The sequence below is a fragment of the Trichosurus vulpecula genome, chromosome 3 (assembly GCF_011100635.1).
Source record: "Trichosurus vulpecula isolate mTriVul1 chromosome 3, mTriVul1.pri, whole genome shotgun sequence".
Lineage (NCBI taxonomy): Eukaryota > Metazoa > Chordata > Mammalia > Diprotodontia > Phalangeridae > Trichosurus > Trichosurus vulpecula.
The window spans coordinates 198,507,336-198,531,754 of record NC_050575.1 but is presented as its reverse complement, the minus strand read 5'-3'; the positions used below and the strand labels follow the sequence as shown (position 1 = coordinate 198,531,754).

General features: G+C 37.0%; 1 protein-coding gene across 1 annotated transcript in view; it reads left to right on the top strand.

Annotated features, from left to right (window-relative positions):
* The first annotated feature begins 1,579 nt into the window (after positions 1 to 1,579).
* PTPN1 (protein tyrosine phosphatase non-receptor type 1) overlaps positions 1,580 to 24,419 on the top strand; it is a 71,806-nt gene continuing 48,966 nt past the window's right edge. Inside the window, exon 1 of the mRNA XM_036750162.1 lies at positions 1,580 to 1,872. Within this exon, the coding sequence (XP_036606057.1) occupies positions 1,816 to 1,872 (57 nt within the window). The 5' untranslated portion in view covers positions 1,580 to 1,815. The remainder of the gene's footprint in view (positions 1,873 to 24,419) is intronic.

Sequence of the window (24,419 nt, the reverse complement as noted above, 5' to 3'; positions counted from 1 at the left end):
CTCTGGGTTCCAATTTCCTCACGTGTTAATTAAGGTTGTTGGACTACCTCATCTCTTAAGGTCCCTTCAAGCATTGTTCTATGACTCAAGGTACATCTCACATGGTGGACAGAGTGAGACAAAATCAGAGTTTCTGCACTCTGTGTCAGGGACGCCTACCAAAGAAGCAATTACAGTCGTAATCAATACGGAAAGAGCTATATTTCATCCTTTAGGTTTTTTTTTTTACTTGCAACTTTAAATTTAAGGGCAGGAATAATTTGCGTTGGGGGTGGAGGCAGAAAAGCAAGGAATACTGATAAAAATCGGTAACCAATGCCTTTAGGTGCGTGGAACGGAAAAACCCAGGGGGAATTAGATGGTGCCCACAGCCAGGACCCTGCTGGCATGGATTAGGGAGTAGAAAGTTGCATTAAGTGACTGCCAGAAGACTAGATGAATAGCCATCATTCTAGAATGTCAACTACTAATTTTTTTTTTTAGTTAATGGCTCATTGACTGTTGGATCAATGAGATAAGGTTCAATAAACTTCCTGAGACCCTCTCCTCTAGTATGCTGCTAGGAAAAGCACTTGTTTTGAAACCACTCTTCGGTTTGTTTTTTAACCTGTCACCAAATTACCTATCAGAAAACATCGGAACACCACGACATAGAGCTGACTTCCTATTGTCAGAGTCAGGTCTCAAAGGACAGCTCTTTGCTTTGCTGCAAGCATTGGTGGGCTGGAGGTGGGGAACAGACGGGACCTGGACACTTAGTATGCTCCTGGAGTTCTACGGATTTTTTTGAAGGGAAGCCTTACTCCCATTTCTCATCTCTAAGATGGGAATAATGCTTGTGGTATCTACCGCACGGTGTTAGCGGGAGGATCAGATAATGTACGTTAAGGGCTTTGTCAACCATTATTAACTAATCCAACCAACCCCTTCATTATACAGAAAAGTAAACAGATGCAGAGAGAAGTGACCTAGGGTCACACGGCTAGTTGGTGGCAAAGACAGAACTAGAAACCACATCTACTGGGTCTCGCCCCTCCAAATGCGACGCTAATTAACCTACACCCAGTTTCTCTTCTCTTTTTTTACAAATAAGTTAGCGATAGTTGAAAGGACTTTGAATGTTCCCACAGATGGTCTTGGAGGAGGAGTGGTCTGGGGACCCCTCTCTTTACACCTCGGAACACTGAGGCTGGGAGAATGGGAGGGCACATGACTCACTTCAAGGTCACCCAGTGAGTCAGGAGGCCGTGCCAAGGCTTGAACCTTGGCTTCCAAGTTTGGCACCCAATTCATCGACCCACACACTCGGGCGCGAGCCCAAGATCACACAGAAGCCAGGTGGCCCCCTGGGGTCGCCTAGGTAACAGTGCGCGCGCTCAGATCGCAACCGGAAGCCCGGGGAGGACGGAGAGGGGAAGGGGAGCTCGGAGATGGACGTCTCGCGGGACCCGACGAAAGCGCAGAAATGAGGCAGAAAGGGAAGTGTTCCCCCACCACCCTTAGGGACCTCCCTCCGGCCCCGCCTCCCTTGGAAGTCCCCCGCGAGGATTGGCCATCGGCCCGGGGCGGGGCCTGAGGCAGGCGCGGTGCGTACTTCCGGCTGCCGGGTTGACATGAAGAGGCAACGGTGGTGGTTGAGGAGGCGGTAGCGGCGGCCGGTTCCCGGGGGTTGAGGGCTAAGGAGGGACTGAGGTAGGGGTGAGGGCGGCACCAGAGCTGGAGGAGGCGGTGGAGGGCGGCAGCGCCGGCGGCGGAGTAGACGGACCAGCGGGAAAGAAGGGAGAAGCCACACCCGCTGGCCTGGACGCCTTAGAGATGGAGAAGGAGTTCAACCAGATCGACAAGGCCGGCAGCTGGGCGGCCATTTACCAGGTGCGGGAACGCCGACCCTGGGGCAGTGGCTCTTCAGGCTCGGTTAGGCCTTAGTATCACGTCCCCTCCTCAGCCCGGGGTTGCTGCTGGGGATGCAGACTCCGGACGGGGTTGTCCCTTCGCCCGCCACCCCCAGGCCCCTGCCTTTTCTGGGCCTGGGCTCTGGCTTCAGGTCTGACTGGAGGGAGGATTTCATCCTTTTCTCCCCCCAGCAGATCCTGACAGTGCTCCCCAGGCGCCCCATCCCCCCTTTTTTGTTCTTGGAAGCAAGCGTACTCTTCTCCCCACCAGCATCTAGTTAGCTTCTTAAGACGCCCCTTTGTCCCTGAGGTTAACATTCCGTATCCCACATCCTTTCCTGTACGGCCCCTAACCTCTCTTCGGGTTGGCATACACACAGCCTTACCAAGAGCCTCTTTGGGCCTCAGGTTCCTCCTCTGTAAAATGATCTTCACCTCCGACCCCATCTCCTAGACACCCATTCTTTGTCTCCTGGGATTGATTCATCCCCAGTTCCACCTCCCCCAGGAAGAGGTTTGGATGCCATGGTAATGTTTCCACTGTTGTCTCCCGGAAATAAGATAAATCATCAGTGTTCTCTTTCCCTCCCCTTTTCACCGCCTCTCTCAAACACTTCCACAGATTTGGCCCAAAGGTGATAGGACCCTTTCCTACTAGTGTAAGCGGCCTGTTGTGCCAGCCTTCTTTGGCATCACAGATTGCCCTTCCAGATGAGGATAATAAAAGAGGAAGAAGGAAACTGAAACTCCTCTAATCCATCCTAAATTAGGATGAGTTCCGCATCTGTAAGGCAAATCAAAGCTTGCTACCTTGCGCCTGGTTAGATCTGCAGATATCTTGTCTTGTATGACCTGCTTAGGATGTGGTGGTGGTAAGTTGTGAGGAACTTACGTATTTTTTTTTTAAGTATTAGGTTAGTAATTTGAAAAGAGATAGTTTTACTAGTAGCCAACTCTTCTAAAGAAAATGTTTGCTTAATATTTAATGTAATTGTGCCCGGGGAAGTTGGCGGGGAGGGGAAGAAGATTAATAAAATATTATTTTCGCACAATAGAAAGTAAAGAGGATTTTTACCCTTCTTGTAAAGGGAGAAACCTGCATACTCAGTTTCAACCCATCTTGACTTGAGCTTCAGTTAAAAACAAATTGTGAACTCCATTGCTATGGTTTTAAAATCTGTTTTGAAATCCTTTTTTTAAAAAATGCTTTAAGCTGTTAGTGACTGATTTTAAAAGGCTATTGGGTTGCCCAGGGCTTTTTTTCTGATTCATTTCAGCTGCCTTATTTGAGTGCATTCTTTTTGTGTCAGCTCTTGATGGAGTTGAGTTCATATATTGCCAGGCTGTTGTCTTTTATATTCAACATGTCAAATTTAGATTCCTTGTCTATTATGTCTGTAAGATAACAAAATTCATTTTATTGGCAATTAGTGAATTTCTAGAGGATGTTTTTAATAGGAGGCCTAGAGCAAAACTCTTGCTTCTAAAAAGTAATTAAAGTTTGTGATTGAATTATCAGTATATGTATAACTGTATGAATGCATGAATTAGTGTTTATAGTTGAACCCTTCCTTCTTAGGCCACAGTATCATTAAATCCCAAATTTTCCTCAGTGAAGTTTAAGTAATGATGCTAGCTAACTTAGAAGAAAAGCTTGTCTCTCTACACCAGGGAAAGAGGAAATATTAAAGATTAACCTTGCTAGCCCCTCAAAAAAAGTTCTGTCACATTTCTACTAGAAGAGTTACATATGATTGCTTTATAATAGGATAGTCCAGCCTCTTTGGCATTGCTACAATGCTGGAAATGGTTTCTATGGCCTTAAAAAAGCATGGAGTCTTTCCCCTCCCCCCTTAACAGTTACTTTTACTGTCCTGAAAATTTGAAATTATTCTCCATTGCAAACTGTTAAGTTGTTTCTTATTATAGAACAAAGACTTTAAAGTGTTGTTTTAGGAAAAGATAGGATGTTTTGGAAAAAAAGATGGAACTGATCTTTTAAATCTTAACATAGTAGGCAAGTGTCTATCTTTTTTACATCTGCTAATTTTAATCCATTATTTCCCCAAGAAATTAGAAAAGAGCATATGCCAACAGTTAGTGGAGAATCAAGGGATCTCGTATTTTCGTGGCGTTATATTTTTATTATATAATGCTTCTTATTAGTACAGCTGAGAGGCAGTCTCAAATATTAGAGTGCTGGGCTCTGAGTTAGGAAGATTAAATCTGACCTGACACATAATAATTGTGTAAGCCCAGGCAAATCACTATGCACCAGAAATTGTTTTAGCCCACAAATTACAGGTAGATGTTTATCTATGCTGGAGGAGGAAATTTTCACACTGGAAGTTCCCTAAATTGATGAAATCATGGGTCTGGACAAATCAACATGCAATGTTGCTTTTGGAAAATATGGCTAATTTTTAGTTTGCTAAGTGCATTATCTTACTGTTAAAATTTGGTAGCATCTTTTTATTCTTCACCAAAAAAAGAACAAAACAGATTTTCTACTAAAGAGCAAAAACAGATAATGGAAAAAGGACAAAATGTGAAATAGGAAGAAGTTTCTCTTTGGGTTCAGACTATGTGGCAGGGAAGTCTTACTTTGGGCTGCTTGTTCATTCAACAGTCTGTGTTGGTTCAGTTTGGTAGAGAGTAAACAATGCTTTGGAATTTTAAAGTTGATCACCAGCACAAATATCAATAAGCATTCACACTAAAAATTTACCTTGATAAATAGCATATTTGGTCAGTATTTAAAATCCATTCTTTAGCATTTAAGTAGTTATATTTGGAAAATGGATTGCTTTTTGGCCCATATCTAATATGATGGAGCTGACAAGAGTAGGAGAGCACAAGCATGAAAAGAAACATTGGTCTTGGAAAATAAGATGAAGGAAGGTAGAGGAGGTCTTGAATGAGCAAAAAATTAGTAAAAAAATATCCAGTAAGATACAATCCATATACACTTTGTGGTATAAATGAAATGATTGTTTCAGTTTTGTTTTGTTTGTAATGAAGCAATAACCATGGCTTAAAGGCAAAATTTATTGCACATTATAGACACATTCACCCAGATTACCAGCTTTAATTAAAAAAAAAAAAAAGCAAAAAAAAAAATAAAACCAACCTAGCTGTATAGGAGAGTTAATGACAGATTTTTGTTGTTGTTCAGTCGTTTTCAGTTATACCTCTTCAAGACACTGTTTGGGGTTTTCTTGGCAAAGATACTGGGATTGTTTGCCATTTCCTTCTCTAGCTCATTTGATGAGGAAACTGAGGCAAACAGGGTTAAGTGACTTGCCCAGGGTCACACAGCTAGTATGTATCTGAGGCCATATATGAACTTAGGAAAATGAGTCTTCCTGACTTTGAATCAAGCACTCTATCCACTGTACCAGCTAGCTGCCCTAATAACTGACTTAACCATTAACAAAACCATATGTTAGTTTCACTAAAATTCCTCAATGCTTTTATGTACATCTGGTATGTGATACTCCAGTGGGAAACTTTATGATGCTGTTTGTTTAAAGAACATTGTCTACAAAGAAGTAGTATTTTTGGGGTAAATAAAAAAGAATCTGTACAGTATGGTATGTTTGTCATTCTGTTAAAAAAGAAACAGAGGTGAATAGAATAGGAGGTTCTAATCATCTTCAGTGACCTATTAATTCTAAATGCTATTTAGACTAGAACAAAACAAGAACTAATTTTAGTTGTCCATAACTTCGGAGATGGCATAAACACTTATAATCAACGATATTTTGAGCTAACTGGAAGCATCAGCAGATATGGTGGAGGGGAGAATAACTTAGTGCCATTATTCAGTTGACATCACTGGCATATTTATAGGAATGAATGCCTTGGTACATTTGGAAGTGAGCAAGCTCTGCCAGTGGCTCCTAGAAGCATTCAGAGGACAATGATTATGAAAATCGTTTTCAGTTGTGACATTGTCCCAATTCTCCATCCCCTCACCCGATGTAACTGAATTTTTCTTTTTAATGTGAAGTCTCCACTAAGCCCTATGATAATGCGGTTGAATTATTTTACTGCATACTTTATATAAAGAAACAGGAAACTTCCACTAGAAGTTTTAGATACATAAAGTGCTTTCCCCTCTACTAAAGTATAAGAGATTTTTCTTACTTTGCTATTTTGACACTACTCCTGTAAGCTACAGAATATATGACACAAGTGGGTGTGTACATTGAGCCATTTGTGTTTTGTGAAAACAGACCTCTTGCATAAGCTGGCATTCTCCTTACAATGTCATGTTAAATTGCTTCTGAGTTTACACTAATTAGTTTCAGCAAGTAGGTTATACAAATTCCTTTACTATGATGTGTTCAGTGAGGTTGGTGCTCGAGTTGGTTTGATTTTAAGAAAAAAATTATTTTATATTATCAGAGTTAAGATTTCCAGGCAGCAACTGTGCAGGCTTCCTTAGCAGTATTACAGCCTGAATACAGATCATCACTCTGGGAGGAAAATAGGGACATAATACACTGTGTTCTTACATCCTAATTTGTCATGGGTTTACGTAGGTTCTTAGTTAGCTAGCATTTCAGAACTAGGAGAGATCTTAGGATTTTAGATTTAGAGCTAAAGTGGACTTAGAGGTTCTCTAGTTCAGCCCTTCATTTTTACAGATGAAAAAATTCAAATCTAGAGAGGTTAAGTAACTTGCCCAAGGTCACTTCAGTGGTCAGCAGCAGCAAAGCTGGGGTTTGTACACAACCAAGCCCTCAGCCCCATTCCCTTAGTACAACCCTTTCGTTTCATGGATCAGGAAACAGGCCCAGAGAGAGGAAGTGACTAGCTACCCACAGGATTGACAGAGTCAAGACTAAAACCCAGGGCCTCTTATTTTTTGCACAATACCAGTTGCATTCTCCCAGGAGGGGAAGAGAATAAGCTTTTTTCCCTCTTTGTGCCAAAAAGAAAATCTTATAAGTCCTGTTTTTCATTTTGCATTCACAAGTTTATTGAGTACCTACTTGGCATGTATATTGTCCTAGATTCTGGGGAGGATACAAAAATAAATGATGGTGATTTTTGAAAAGGACTCATATATAAAAATATATAATAATGATTTTTGAGAAGGACTTGTGTGTATGCAGTAGAAATTGGAAATTGGAATTGCTTGTTTTGTTTCATAGAAGCCATCAGCAAATTTATACTTGGCTTGTGATGAATTTAACTGTCACATGGGAAGTGGAACATCTTGGTCTTTTTATCAACTTCTGAATCATGCTGTAACTTTATGATGTTATTTTTAGTTTTGGTCTCAGTGTGCTACAGGGCTATGTGCATAGTAGACTCAGAATATTTGTTAAATTACTGGTATCACATCTATCCATGTCTCCACAAAGTAGACACACCTTAACATCTTACTGAAGCCTGTTTTCTTAAGTCGGTGGTCTGAGAAACATTTCTGGATCCTCAGAATAGACAACCTTACGAATTGGTGAATGGTACAGTCTTCAGCGTATTCAAGGTGATGTTGTAGAAAGGATAACCAAAACTGGACTTCACAAAGTACTTTGTGCCTTTCTAATGCAGTTACATAATATTGTCTAATAAAGTGATTTGTGTTTGTTTCTTTGATATAAAATGAGAAACAGAGGCTGGGTCCCATCTCATCTTCCCTAGCAGGTAGCATAGTATTCTGTACCCAGTAGGCACTTTAAAAAATATTCACTGGAATGAGTCAATGAAAAGGACACTGGATTTGGAATTGGAATTGGCTTCCAGTTCCATCCCTGCCAGTAATTAACAGTGTGAACTTGGGGTAACTAACTTCCTTTCTTGAGGCCCCAGTTTCCTCATTTGTAAAGTAAGGTGTTAGATTACGTTCTTTGCCCAGAACTGAGGTTCCTTTTCAGCTCTAAAACTGTTTAGGAATATCTCATAGATTATAAAGGGCCTGGAAAAAATCCTTGCAGAATTAAGACAGTATTTTCCTTCTTAGGAGGTGCCTAGATTTATGCCTGTGCTCAGGACTTACTTTTAATACTTTTTTTATCTTTGCAAAAAGTTTCCAAGCAAATAGGCTTCATTATCCCTTCCAGTAAATGTAGTTTTAGTAACATGAGCAAGCAGCATAACTTAAAGTTGCATGCATGACCTGTGTCTATGTAGAATCTGAGTGGCTTTTCCTGTAAAAGATTGAGGAACTGATTCTTCAGAATTTACCAAAGACATCTGCTAGGTACTTAACAGTAAATTTATGTTTTTTATGTTGTAGGTTTGGGAAAAGCCATCATCTGACATAAAATTTATCCAAAGAGCATGATATTTTTGCAAATAATTTACTATGTTTTTGTAGAAAATACCTAATAACGATCAGCTAATAAGTGCCTAATAAAGATCATTCACTTGGATTGTTCTGGCAATAGAACAAGCTGTTCACCATGGAAAGCCTTAACCTTTTCTGTAACTACAGATGCAAAATTTCTTGATTGTCAGGGAGTAGTGCAAGGCCCATTGCAGCTATATGACTATCTTTGCATGGAAGTAGTTCAGTTTGCAGCTCTGTGAGATTGTGATATTAGTAAAAATTTAAGCTACAAAAATGGAAGTTTGGTTTTTCAATCATCCAGTAATCATCTGGATAGAATTTAATTCTTCAGAAAATCTCATATCTACTAGTGTCCTACAGGGTAAAGAATCAGCCATCATATAAAGTTCATTAGTTCTTAGGATTTGATAGGAAGGTAGTAATATCCCACTGTTAATCAAGGGAATTATAAACTTTTAAGTCTCTAATATATACATCAACTTGCTAGTGTTCTTGATGTACAAATAATGATGCTGGCCAACTTGTAGATAGATAACTTGACCTTACTATGAAAAGAGATTCAGTGGCATGGATTGAGAGCTGGCCTCAAAGCCAGAAAAACTTAGGCCATAAATGGCAAGAACCCTGGCGCAAGTCATTTAACCACTCAGCTCTCTAGGCAAATGCACTAATACTTGTAAGTTGCAAAGAAGGTACCAACCTAGAGGTACCTATAAGTAGAGGGATTTAGCTCACTGGGAGTATCAGTGAAGTCACAGTTTCATTCTGTATCCTCCTTGAAGTAAGGCTGCGGTTCTATGTAATGCTATATTATGTGTGCTTTCTAATTTCAGATGAAATCTCTTTAAATGGAAGAGAGATTTCTTGTCATATAGAAGGAAAGAGGTCTGTAGTTGAGGAAAAGGTACTAGATTGTGGCTTTAGTGTGTGGCTGCTAGTACATACAGAGGTAGTTTTCCAGAGCCAGTTACTTTTAAATTTTTGAATGCTATTTAGATGTCAGTTGCTTTCATTGATCTGTTAAATTGATCAATCTCTGTAAGTTGATGAATTTTTTTTGCTAGTCCCTCTTCACAATGTTAATGCTAAAATTTTAACCTCAATTTCTTTTTTACTACTAAAATCTTGCAAAGGGGATTTTTTTTTTTTTACTAATGCAGATATCTCTACTTTTATATTGCCTGTGAATTACACAGAAATAAATTTAATCTTTAATGTCTTCTGCTAGAGCTTTTTGGGGTTTTATTTTTCCCAAATTTTATATGTACTGGCTGTTCAAGGAGGTATATCCTGTCATGTATTACTTAAAAGAAAGTGGATATATAATAATTATTCTAAATATCTGCAGCATTCTTGAGGGCAAAAAAATCACTTACAGTTATTGGGATTTGAAATCAGTTCTTCATGTATCTTCACTGAATCAAAAAAATGCTGTTAGCTGTTAGCTGTATTTGGCTTACTAAAACAGTAAACTAACTGTAACTAGCTATGATGGTTGATCATTTATCATCCTTAAGGGCAGTACTATACAGACCATTACATGGGTATGCCACTATTAAATAGTTCTCATGTCATGTAAATGTTTAAGAAACAAACACTTTTATGGTGATCTTAACCACATGGGATTAGGGCTTTTGGAATGTGTTGTTTTCCTCTATCCAGTCCCCAGGCAGGTTTGTGGGGTCCATGCTAGGATGGAGATTTTAATTGGAACAGGCTCAGTGGATAAGCTGTTGTAGAATCAAACAAGATCTCTGGCCTGAACCCCTTTTCTGTAGTGGACGTTGGGGTGCCAAGTAATTTATTCATGGTTGCCTAATGCCCAATTGTTGCACAGCTACATCGGCAGTATTCTAGGAATTGTCACACTCAGCAGCATTGTGTTATTGTTCTTCACTTGTTTTAGTTGTGTTCAACTCTTCACGATTGCGTTTGGTATTTTCTTGGCAAAGATACTGGATCATGTCTTTGTCCATCTCATTTTACAGATGAAGGAACTGAAGGTTAATTAACTTGCCCTAAGTGACCCATCTAGTAAGTGTCGGAGACCATTTGAACTCATTAAGATAAGTCTTCCTGACTCCAGGTCCATGCTCTATCCACTGCACCAAGCAGCTGCCTCATGTTAAGTTGTAACAGGTTCCTTATTTTGTTTGAATATCATGTTATCCCTTTCCAGTTTTATCTGCGTAGTTCCTCATACCTCGGTTAGTTTTCCTTTTTTACTAATAGTACCTCTAGGACTATTCACTTTACTTTGTACTACAAATTACCGTTACATTTGTATTGTATAGTGGATAGAGAGCTGGCCGAAGAGTGAGAACTCAGGGCAAGAAAGGCCCACCTTTGCCATGCTGACTTCATGACCTTGGCAAGTCACTTAATCTCTCAGTGTTCTGGGCAAGTCTCTCCTTTGCCAATAAATTGCAGGGACAGTGCCAGCTTGCAGTGGTAGAGGGTATTTCCTCATCTAGGAGTTCCCCACATCAGTGAAACCACAGATCCAGTTCCTATCCCTAACCCTATACCTACATGTTTCTTTCCTTTATAATAGTTCATTATTCTCCTCCCCTTACTCTCAACTCCCAATAATAGTTTTGCCACCTGTGTCCTAGGACTGTTCTGAAGACCCTTTTGTGAACTGTGAAAACATGTTATGGTCTTGATACTAAGCTTAAAATATGCACACAATTTTTCTAAAAAGTGGGACACACTTGAATTATTTCATGTGATTTGCCTCAATTAAATTCCATTACTGTGACCTAGTTTTTTAAATCTTGGGAAGGTGCAAATTTTCAGATTTTATATAATCAAAACTGCCTGATGCCATGTTTATGAATGCACAATTTTTATTCCTTTTAAAATTAATTCTTTTTGTTATAAATACATATGAATAAGTGTTTAGTAATTTTATGGCAATAATTCTCATTCTCATACTAGTCTATGTCTCATTCTCCACCCCCCATACCCTATTCCCATTTCCATCTAATTTGTACTTGCTTACAACCATAAATTGGCCTATAGTAGAAGGACATGATAGTGTTTGGTAGAATGATGAAATGTTAGATGACATTCATCTTTGAGTTCACTGAAATAACTATAATAAACTTCAGCATAATATTAGTGGAGATACTACTTCCTTTCTTTACTGTAATTTCTGTATCTTGGAAGAGAGATTAAGATTTGCTCATTGCTCCACAACTCAGTAAAGGATGTGAAAATATGGATTGTAGCTCTTGACCATGTCCTAGTTTTCCATGTTCCCTTTTGGAATTTAATTTTTTTAATATCAAAGAAGCCCAAAAAGACCCAAAACATATTAGTGGTTAATGCTCTTTGTACAGCTCATTTGATGAAATTGACTGGAGGAGGGAGAGGATTTGGTGGGAAACCAGGAATCAGAAAGCAAGGAGTAGAGTTGATGTAAGAAAAAGGAAACGGAGGAAAGAGTAATCTTGACAATAAAATCCAGGAAAAACAAATATGCAGATGTTTATTACTTTTTATATTCTATCATCCCCACTTTATCTTCCTTACATTTCCCCTTTAAGAATGTTTTGGAAAAGTTGCTATAATATTTTCCACCTTAGGCAGCATACTATAACTGTATTTTGTCTCATGTTAACTTATTTCCATGAGTTGTTTTTGGATGACTAACTTAAAATTAAATTGGATGGATTGTAAGTGAACTGGTGAAAGAAATGATTTTGAAAGACATTAGAGTAGTTTCTTTTTCCATAATTTATTTGTATTTTGCTTAGAAATAATAAATTAATGAGAGTATCTATTAATTGCCTACTATGGGCCAGATGAAGTAAGATAGTCCCTGCCCTCAGGGAACATACATTCCACTAGGGGAGGAAGACAACATATATAGGGGAGTGGTGACCAAGGAAAGATATTTTTGTCTGGGAAGTCACAGGAATGATGAGTTGAACCATAGGGCATTTGTCATGCACTTTCCAGAAGCAGTTGTACTTTTGATTTGATTACTGTTCCTAACAAAATAGGTAAAAAGCTAGAGGAGTCATCAGAAAGGACTGTGAGAAGAGGGTATGTGGAGCTGCATAATAGCATGGCCCAGGAATATATATGAAGGTGCAGTATACTCAGGGGTAGAACTTAAATTATTACTTTATTATTAGATATTATCACTAAGTTGTATTTAGGATCAAAATTTAGGATATAGTGTTTCATTTAATCTTTATAACAATTTTCTATAGTCTATAGAAATAGGTTTATCTTGGCTGAGTACAGGAAGTCAGAATGAATAATAGATTAAGAAAATTCTTTACCTTTGTTGACTAAACAGGATGTATATTCTGGTTTGGCTTCACAAAATTGGAATTTTTGAATCATTATTCCCCAAAGTGGTGTCAAAAGGCCACAGCACCCAAGTCCAGTGTGTTTTTGGCACTCTTAAGTGTGCAGTTAAATATCATTTTTCCTGCACATGTGAAATGGAAGAACTGAGTCTGACTCGCAGCTCCCTAGATCACAGGCCCAAAGGAAGAGTGCCTAGTCAGTATAGTACCCTGTTGTTAATCAGTACTAAATGGTAGATGTTCTTAAGGTCTGAGAACAATATATCAGGCATATGTACAACATAGCTTTCTTTTAGGAAAATAGTGTCTGACAATCCCTGGAATAGAAGAAGAACTCCTGGAGCAGTCACTTGTTTAGAGCCTGTTATAGGAAAGCCATGAAAGCTTATCAATGTGCATATGTATTGGAGGAGAGGGGGTGTTTGGGTTTATTTGCTTTTATTTCAAGTTTGCTTCAACTTCTTTTCTTTTCTTTTTTAATTCATTTATTTTATTCTGAACTTAAGAAATAAAACAAGCTTTTCCCTAACAAAGTGAAATAGAAAAGCAGGATTGCACCAGAAAATTACAGATCCATTACGTACAACTTGCTATTCCTTTCAGATATACAACAAAGTTGCCATGTAACTTTCTTTTTCCCCTTCCCCCCACCCCAAACTTCTAGATGGCTACCATTAAACACAAATCTGTGTATGTATGCATATATATGCATATATACACACAGACGTACATGTATACATATACATACACACACATATGTATGTCAATTCTTTTTCTGCATTCAAACAGCATCTTCCTTCGTAGGATCTTTGCAGTTAATTTGGGTTTTTATAATAGTGAGAATGACTTGGTTGCTCAAAGTCATTGTTAAACAATATTGCTGTTAATGTGTATACATGTTCTCTTGGTTCTGCTCATTTCACTTGTCATTATGTTGTGGAGGTCTCTCCATGCTTTTCTAAAATCATTGAGCTCATCATTTCTTATAGCAAAGTAATCTTCCATCATGAACATATACCACAATTTGTTTAGCTATTCCCCAATTGACAGACATCCCCACAGTTTCCAGTTCCTTGCCACCACAAAGAGAGCTGCTATAAATATTTTAGAACATATAGATTCTTTTCCATTTTTCCTAATCATCTTGGGAAACAGACCTAAGAGTGGTATTCTGAGTCAAAGGGTATAGGAAGTTTCATAACTCTGGGCATAATTCCAAATCTCTCTCCAAAATGGTTAGATCATCTCACAAGTCTACAATAGTGAATTAAGGTCCCAGTTTTTCTTCATTCCCTTCAGCATTTGTCACTTTCCCCTTCTATTATTTTAGCTAATTAGATAGATGTAAAATGATATCTCAAGGTTGTTTTAACTTGCATTTCTCTAATCAATAATGATTTAGAACATTTTTTCATATGACTGTAAATTGTTTTGATTTCTTTGTTGAAAAACTGCCCGTTCATATCCTTTGACCATTTATCAATTGGGGAATGACTCGCATTCTTATAGATTTGACAATTATATATTTAAGATATGAGACTTTTATCTGAGGAACTGTCTATAAAATTTTTTTCCCAGTTTCCTGTTTTCCTTCTGATCTTGGCTATATTTATTTTATTGTATGAAACTTTTTAAATTTAATGTAATCAAAATTATACATTTTACATCCCACAACATTCTATCTATTGTTTGTTCACTTATCTGTAAGTCTGATATGTTTCATGTTCTTCAAATTTTTTTGTACTATCTCCTTTATATCTAGATCGTGTATCCATTTTGACTTCATCTTGGTAAATGGTGAGATATTGGTCTATGCCCAAGACTGTTTTCCAGCTTTCCCAACACTTTTTACCAAATAATGAATTCTTAAGCCAAAAACTTAAGTCTGCACTTGTCAAACACTGGGTCACTATATTTGTTTGCTGCTGTATGTCTACTCTATTCCACTGATCTACCTTTCTATATTTTTAAGCCAGTACCAGATAGTTTTGATAATTACTGCCTTATAATACAGTTTAAGATATGGTACTGCTAAACCTCCTTCCTTTACATTTTTTTCTTTTGATGTTCTTGACCTTTCGTTCTTCCAAATGAATTTTATTATTTTTTCTTGCTCCATAAAATAATTTTTGGGGGTAATTTAATTGAGATGGCATTGCATATATAGTTTAATTTTGGTAAATTTTTGTTTTTATTATATTGGCACTGCCTACCCTTGAACAATTAATGTAATGTTTCTCCATTTATTTAAATCTGATTTTATTTATTTACAAAGTTTTTTATGATTTTCTTCATGTAGATCCTGGGTTTGTTTTGGTAGGTGTATTCTTAGGTATTTTATACTGTCTAGAGATATTTTAAGTGGTTCTCTTCCTGCAGGATCCTGTTGGTGTTTTATAGGAGTGATGATGATTTATGTGGGTTACTTTATATCCTGCTACATTGCTGAAATTGTTAATTATTTCATTTAACTTTTTAGTTGAGTCTTTAGGATTTTCCAATTATATCATCATATCATCTGCAAAAAGAGATAGTTGTATTGCTTATCATTTCCCTATTCTGAGTCTTTCTATTTTTTCTTCTCTTGTTGCTATTGCTAGAATTTCCAATGCAATGTCAAATAATATTGATGGCAGTGGGCATCCTTGTTTTACACCTCACCTTACTAGGAAGGTGTCTAGCTTATCCCCATTACAAATAACGCTTTCTGATGGTTTGGGGTAAATGCTTCTTATCAATTTAAGGAAAAGTCCATTTTTGCCGATACTTTCAGGTGTTTTTAATAGAAATGAGTGTTGTACTTTGTCAAATGCTTTTTCTGTATCTATTGATATTATATGATTTTTGTTACTTTTATTATTGACATAATCATGTTAATAATTTTACATATATTAAACTATCCCTGCATTCCTGGTATGAATCCTGCTTCGTCATAACGTATAATCTTTGTAATACATTGTTGTAATCATTTAGCTAGCATTTTATTTAGGATTTTTGCATCCATACTCATTAATGAAATTGGTCTGTAATTTTCTTTCTATGTTTTTACCTTTCCTGGTTTAGGTATCAGTATCTTATTTGTTTCATAAAAGGAGTTTGGTAGTTCCCCTTCTTTGCCTATTTTTCCATATAACTTATTTAATGTTGGAATTAGTTGGTTTTTAAATGTTTGATAGAGTTCACTTGTAAATCTGTCTGGTCCCTGTGCTTTTTTCTTAGGAAGCTCATTTATGGCCTGTTCAGTTTCTTTTTCTAAAATAGGTCTATTTAGATATTCTATTTCTTCTGTTAATCTAAGCTGTTTGTATTTTTTTTTACAAATATTCTACCATTTCACTTAGATTGTTAAATTTATTGGCATATAATTGAGCAAAATGACTTCTTATAATTGCTTTAATTTCATTTTCTTTAGCGGTATATTCACCCTTTTTATTTTTGATACTAGTAATTTGGTTTTCTTCTCTTTTTTTAATCATATTAACCAATTGTCATTTTATTGATTTTTTTTAATAATACCACCTCCTAGTTTTATTTATTAATTCAATGGTTTTCTTACACAGTTTTATTAATTTCACCTTTAATTTTTAGAATTTCCAATTTAGTGTTCAGTTGAGGATTTTTAATGTGTTCTTTTTCTAGTTTTTGTTTTTATTGCATACCAGTTCATTCATCTGCTCTTTCTCTTTTTTATTGCTATAAGCACTAGGAGATGTAGATTTTCTTCTGATTACTGCTTTTGCTGTATCCCATAGGTTGTTTCATTATTGTCATTTTCTTTAATGAAATTACTGAATGTTTCTATTATTTGTTCTTTACGTACGTTCAGACACATACATTCTTTAAGATTAGGTTGTTTAGTCTCTAATTAGTTTTTTCCTTATGTTTACATGGTCCCATATTAAATATAATTTTTATTGCATTGTGGTCTGTAAAGGAAACTTTTAATATTTCTGCTTTTAGTTATAAAGCTTTTGTGCTGTAATATATGGCCAGTCTTTGTAAAGGTAATATGTTTTGCTGAGAACAAGGTATATTCATTTCTATTTGCATTCAGTTCTCTCCAGATATCTATCATATCTAAAATTCTATTCACTTCCTTAACTTCTGTCTTATTTTTTTTAATTAGATTTCTCTAGTTCTGAGAGGAGAAAATTTAAGTCCCCCTACTATTATGTAACTCATTTAACTTTTCATTTAAAAATTTAGATGTTGGGGCAGCTAGGTGACGCAATGGCCCTGGACTCAGGAGGACCTGAGTTCAAATGCGGCCTCAGACACTTGGCACACTTACTAGCTGTGTGACCTTGGGCAAGTCACTTAACCCCAATTTCCCTGCCTTCCCCCCTGCAAAAAAAAAATGAAAAACATAAAAATTTAGATGCTATGGTATTTGGTGCATGTAAGTTTAGTATTTATATTGCTTCAGCATCTATGGTACCTTTTATCATAATGTCATTTGCCTGTTTATCTCTTTTAATTAAATCTATTTTAGTTTTGACTTTGTATGATATCATGATTGCTACTACTGCTTTTTTTGCATGATGCACTCTACTCCATCCCTTTATTTTAACTCTGTGTGTATCTCTCATTTTTAAATGTGTTTCTTGTAAACAACATATTCTCAGATTCTGATTTTTAATCCATTCTGCTATCTGTTCTTGTTTTATGGATGAATTCATCCCATTCACATTTAAAGTTATAATTCCTATTTGTGTATTTCCCTCCATCCTATTTTTACTCACTTTTGTCTTTCTCAGCCTCCCTTTTTACCCTCTCCCTCCTCTAGTTTACTTCTAACCATTACCTCCCTATTCTATACCCTTTTAAAGACTCTCTCCCTTATTCTCTTCCCCTAACCCTCCGAGGGTCCCTCCCTATTCTTCTCCTCCAGTCCTCCTAAATCTTAATCTACATACCCTTCTGAACCACCACACACACACCCTTAATCTTGTTCTTTTACCCTCTTATTTCTTTATAAATTTAAAAGGTATATAGGTTGTTCTCTCTTTAACCCAGATCTGATGAGAATAGGGTTCCAGCACTACCAGCCCTCTACCCCTCACTTGAGTGCTCTGTATCAATTCTTCCTCTCCTTCCTCATTTTTATGAGATAATTGTTCTTTGTGCCTTTTCCTACACAATTTTGCTTTTTAGAATCACCACATCATACTCAACTCATCCCTAATCTTTCTTTTGAACTACCTAATTACTAATGACAGTCTCAAGAATACGGTTTACATTTCATTGTATAAAAAGTAAACAGTTTGACCTTATTGAATCCCTTGTAATTGGTCTTTAATGTTAACCTTATATTTCTCCTAGAACTTATTTGTCAAATTTTCCATTATGTTCTGGTCTTTTTGCAACAAAAACCTGAAAGTCTTGTCAGTTCATTGAATGTCTTTTTTTTTTCATTCAGGATTATACTCGACTTTGCTGGTTAAGTTATTTTTGGCCTCAGTACCAGTTCTTTTGCTCTTTGATATATAGTGTTCCAAAGCCTGTGGTCTTTTAGTGTAGCGGTTGCTAGGTCTTATGTAATTTTAATTGTGGCTCTGCAGTATTTGAATTGTTTTTTTCTTGCTGCTCATAATATTTTTTCCTTAACTTGGGGATTTTGAAATTTGGCTATGAGATCTCTTTCAGGTGGTGATCAGTGGATTTTTTCTATTTCTACTTTCCCCTCTTGTTCTAAAACTTCAGGGTAATTTTATTTATTTCTTGTAATACTATATCAGAATTCTTTTTTTTTTATCATAGCTTTCAGGTAGTCTGATAATTCTTATGTTTTCTCTTCTTGATCTGTTCTCCAAATCAGTTCTTTTTCTTATGAGATGTTTCACAATTTTTTCAAATTATTTTTATTTTATATGTGAAAGCTTCTGAGAAAGAAATGCCTTGCTAGAATTTGGGACAGATTTTCATTTGTCACCCAATTAAAGCATACTTTAATAAATTCTTGTAAAAAATTGTTAAGTTAATAAGTAGTAGTAAAATTTGGACCATAGCTGGAAGGGACTACAGAGGCTGTATGAGTTCAGCCTCCTCACTTTATAGTTGGAGCCTTATGAATGAAAGTCTTGCTCAATAGATGAATATTCTTTTATTATTATGGTCTATTATTACAGTTTTTTGCCACATAAATAACTGTGTTTTTAATTATTCCTCCAGCCAGTAGTTTCTGAAATGCTTTAAGTTCATTTAAATGCAATAAAGTCAAACTCATAGACATTTTAAATTTTCATATCAAATTTATAAACTCTGTAGAACTCTGGACTAGACTTGTATAGAATTATTAAAGTTGTAAGAGACCTCAAAAGAACAGCCATCTCATTTTTTATAAATGAAAGCTAGAGAAGTTAAGTGACTTGTACAGTTATGCAACTAGCAGAACTGGGACTAGAATCTAGGTTTCTTGACTTCCAGATCTGTGTTCTTTCTACTTCATTGTGCTTTGTGGCCATTTTAATATAAGCACTAAAATTGGCATATGAGAAATGTAAGCAAATTTGGGGCGTGCTTTTAGGTTCCTTTAAGCCTCTAACTTTTCTTGTCCCATAGTTAGAAAGATACCTGAAATGTTAAGTAAAATTCCACTTTGGCATCTATTAATCCCATAAGCGAAGCATCCATATATGCAAATGTTTGTGGGGTTTTTTGGTTTTTGGTTTTTTTTTTGGTTTTAAATGAAAACACCAAACCTTTCCTGCTTTTTAATTATTTAAGATAAGGGTATGGTGGCCAAAATAGAAGATGCTTTGAATTGTCTTCCTTTTACTAGGAAAATTGTCTGTTTTTCTGTTTTTGTATTGGTAGAATCATTTAAATGTCATTGTTAGCAGACACCATCAAACATGCATAAATGGATATAGATACTATGAAGCAGAAGGCTAATGTCAAGATAACTACATGATAGAAGGAATTAACACCCTAAAAAGGGAATGAAGAGCAAGTTTATTGCAAAGTGACAACCTTTCAAGAGCCCTTAACCTTAAATGAGAGTTGTGGGTTTGCCTTTGCCTTCAGATGTTGACTGAGGAGTGTGAAAACCCAAGTAGGAGTGGGGAATGAAGAGAGGATGATTTCCTTAAGCTTTCATATCCAGCAAGTAATTGTTAACTAAAGAGACTCCTTGAATTATTAAGCTTTATGGTAATTGTGCTATTATGCATTAGAAGTATTTTAAATGCTTATAAACTGGAAGATTTAATTGTAGGCAACTCTTGGTAGACAGACGATGACTTTGTGGTAATGCCATATTGATAACCCACCATTAATAAGGCAATACATTTTGAGTTGTATTAACTCTGTCACTTTCCCAAATTAGTTGTAAACTCCTTAAAGGCAAGGACTATGCCTTCTACTACTTTGTGCCCCCATAGTACTCTGAGTGCCACATACATGGCACTCAGTAAGTATTGGTTGGTTTTGGGGTGTGTGTTTATAAAACACTAGTGATTAGTGTTATAAAATACTAATGCTTAGTGTGGGATTATGTAGCCTCTATAAATTATCTTATTCTGATCAAATAAAGTTTAATTGTGGTGCAATTTATCATGTGGTTTATTAGGTCTTATGTTCCAACATGTTTTCCAAGTAAAAGAAATGTTAGTAGTATGAGGTAATATCGTTGGGAGAAGCTTTGTAAACTTTGGTACCTGATTTCCTCTCATGCTCACAGGAAGTGGAGAAATTTATAATAAGTAAGAGAGTAGTTAAGTAGGAGGAAGTAAAGATCTTGTTAGTATGTTATTTTGTGGTGGGTTTTGTGGTCTAGTATAAAAATAAAAAAACTGGAGAAGAATGAGAGTCACACATTTGCGTCTCTCAAGTTAGATCATACTAATCTAGCAGAACTAAGGCATTTTTTTTTTTTTTTGGAGTTTGGAAGTTTTCTAAAATTTGTGCCAGAGAGATTCTTCGGGCCGTTACCTACATACCTCAGTTTTTCCCCATCCCCTGACTCCTGTATAGTGTGAACGATACAGTTATAGTCATGCTTAACCAAAATGAGCAAATGAAGGGGACAATACCTGATTTTTTTTACCTGCTCTTACCAAGCTGTTCGGTGCCACCCTGGTGAGAGATGGTTGTTCATGTGACCAGGGGGTATTTTCCTATATTACTACCAAAGACCATTGGTCTGAGATTATCTGTGGTACTTTCTACTGTTGAAATTTTTTTATTGTTGTTGCTTTGTTGTTGTTTTTTCTTTTTGAAAAATTTACTAAAATTTAAAGTTAAATATACCAAATGCTTGAAGGTACATGGATGGTTCAGTATCAAGGTTAATGAGTTTAAATGGGATAGTTTCCGTTCCTCCTTTTCCAGGGCACAGGGCACCTCAGTTCAATTCTGTTTTTCTTCCTACTTGTTAGTGTTCTCTAGCACCATCATAACTGTGGCCATAACTGAAACTTGGTTGGTAAGTGTGCCCCAGTTCCCATCGCTGAACATTTATTATTGGGTTAAATAAACACACACACACACTTTAACATTAATTTTTTTTTTAAATTTTGAGTTCCAAATTCTCTCCCTCCTTCCCGCTGCTCTCTCACTCATTGGAATGGCAAACAATATGATATTGGTTATGCCTGTGAAGTCATGCAAAACCTATTTCCATATTTGTTTTTGTTGAGTCATTTTAGTTGTTTCTAACCACTCCGTGACTTCATTTATGGTTTTCCACTTGTCATCTGTTTGTCTGCAGGTGGATAGCATCTTCCTTCCTAAATCCAAGTCTTCCTGTGCTTTTCTAACTCAATCAGCTCCTCATTTCCCACATAGCTATCAAATAGGTATCTGACCATGTCACTCCTGTGCCCCCAAACCTTCAGTGACTCCTTTTAATAATAATAATTTTTTATGGCACTTAAAGGTTTGCAAAGCACTTTACATATTTTATTTCATTATATCCTCACAAGGACTCTGTGAGTTAGGTGTTATTATTATCATTTATTACAGCTGAAGAAAATGAGGCTGAGAGAGGTGAAATGACTTGTCCAAGGTCAATAAGTGTCTGAGGCAGGGTTTGAACTCATCTTCCTGATTGCAAGTTAAGCACTCCAGCTGCTGTACCACCTGTTGCTGTTCAGTTGTTCAGTCATGTATGACTCTTCATAATCCTGTGGAACAATACATGCCAGACTCTTCTGTCCTTCACTATCTCTCAAAGTCTTTCCAAGCTTAAGTTGATTGCTTCCATGACAGTATCTATTTATCTCATCCTCTGCCTTCCCCTTCTCCTTTTGCCTTCAGTCTTTCTCTAGGGTCTTTGCCAGTGAGTCTTGTCTTCTCATTCTGTAGTCAAAGCATATACTTCTGCCTCAGTATTTGACCTTCCAGTGAATAGTCTGAATTAATTTCTTTAACTGTTGACAGATTTGATCTCTTTGCTGTCCAGGGGGCTCTTAAAAATCTTCTCCAGCATCACAGTTCTGCACTGCTCAGCTTTCCTTATAGGCTAACTCTCACAGCCATACATTGCTACTGGACAAACCATAGCTCTGACTGTAATGGACTTTTGTCAACAAGGTGATGTCTCTGCCTTTTAATATGCTGTCCACATTTGCCATAGCTTTTCTTCCAAGGAGCAAGTGTGTCTTTTTATTTCATGACTGCAGTCACCATCAGAAGTGATCTTTGAGTCCAAGAATATAGAATCTGAAACTGCTTCCATTTCTTCTCCATCTGTTTGCCAGGAAGGGATGGGATCAGTTATCGAGATTAAATTTTTTGATGTTAAGCATCAAGACAGCTTTTACACTCTCACCCTCATCAAGAGGCTTCTTAATTCTTCACTTTCTGCCATCAGAGTAGTATCATCTGCATATCTAAGATTGCTGATAATTCTCCCAGCCACCTTAATTCCAGCTTTTGATTCATCCAGACTGGCATTTTGCATGTTGTACTTTGCAAATAAGTTAAATAAGGTGCCAAATACAGGCTTGTCATGCTCCTTTTCCCATCTTAAACCACTCAGTTGTTCTATGTTTGGTTTTAACCCTTCAGGAGGCAAGGAAGATGATCTGTTAACTCCCGTCGCTTTGAGGACTTGCCACATTTTGTTGTGATCCACAGTCAAAGACTTTAATGGAGTCAGTGAAGCAGAAATAGATGTTTTTTCTGGAATTTGCTTGCTTTCTTCATAATCCAGCAAATGTTGGCAATTTGGTCTCTAGTTCCTCTGCCTCTTTGAAAACCAGCCTGCTCTTCTGGTAATTCTTGGTTCACATATTGCTGAAGCCTAACTTACAGTACTTTAAGCATAACCTTGCTGGCATGTGAAATGAGCACAAGCGTGAGAGTGCCTGGGCAGTCCAGTGGCACAGCAGGGGACACACACACACACTAGCAGTGATCAAGGAGAGGGAATGGGTGGTGGTCCCAGTAGGAGGACAGACAGCAGCCATCCCCACTCTGTCACAAGGACCCTTCTTCCCATGCACCGTCAGTGTTAAGCTGTCTCTGAGTAGAGAGTGGTGCTATCCTTTTGGAGCCAAAGCATTTTATTCTCTCACAGGATCTTATCAAGAGAGCAGCAGCTCCAAAGCTCCCACCGGTGGGTTTTTTTTTTTAATGATGCCAGCATTCCCACTGGCAGGCTGTTTAAATTATGCCAGTGTTTCTGCCAGCAGGCCCCTTTCAGTGGGGATGATGGCCCAACTGTTAGGCCTGAGCTTGCTCCCTGATGGACTCCCTTCTCAATATCCTGCATTTACCTACTTATCTAAGTAAATACCATGTGCTCTGTAGGAAAAAATGTAAGGTCTTTGAAGGCAGGGAATTTTTTTTTTTTGTCTTATATCCCTAGTTCCTGTCATAATTCTTTAATATAGCAGGCATTTATAAATGATTGTTAAATCGAAATTGTGGGTGACCCAGAGAGTAGTAAAGAGATACTTGATGGATATAAGTAGATTGTATCATATTAACAGTGATGAGCCATAGACAAAATGGTATGAAAAGTAGTGTTCCCTCACTATCACTAAATGACATACCCATCTCATTTTTCTGGTTGTATGGCCTGAAGGTTTCTCTGGTACCCACAGAATGTAAAAGACCTAGAGAAACGTTGGGTAGCTCTCCTACAGGGGATTTGTGGAAAGATATGGACACGAATTTTATAGGATAGAAGGAAATATGCAGCATATGCTATTTAGAGGCACCACCAATACTGTATAACAGAGTAAAGGGTGGTAGGGTTAGGGATAGGTTAGAAATTAAATTTAGCGGCCTTTAGTTACTATTCATACCCAGAGCTCCAATTGGATTCTCATAAATAGCATATATGTGTATATGTATGTATGTATGTATATGTGTGTATGACACATACACATATGTAATTTTATTTTTTCCCCAATTACATGTAAGAACAATTTTTAACATTTGTTGTTTTTTTTAAGTTTTGAGTTTCAAATTCTGTCCTTCTCCTCTACCCCACCCCTGAGATGGTAAGCAGGTTATACATGTGCAATCATGTAAAACATTTCCATATTAAGTCATTTTGTGCAAGAAGATTTGAACAAAAAAAGAGAAAGAAAATGAAAAATAATGTGCTTCGGTCTGTATTCAGACAACATCAGTTCTTTCTCTGGAGGTGGATAGCATTTTTCCTCGTGAATCCTTTGGCATTGTCTTGGATCATTGTATTGCTGAGAACAGCTAAGTCGTTCACAGTTCTTCATTAAACAATATTACTGTATACAATGTCCTCCTGGTTCTGCTCCCTTCATTCTGTATCAGTTCATTAATTCTTTCCAGGCTTTTCTGAAATCATCCTGCTTTTCTTTTCCTATAGCATAATAGTGTTCCATTACATTCATATACCACAATTAGCATTCTGTTGATGGCCTATTGTATAGTCTTAAATTCCAGACTTGATGAGAGGTGGGGTCT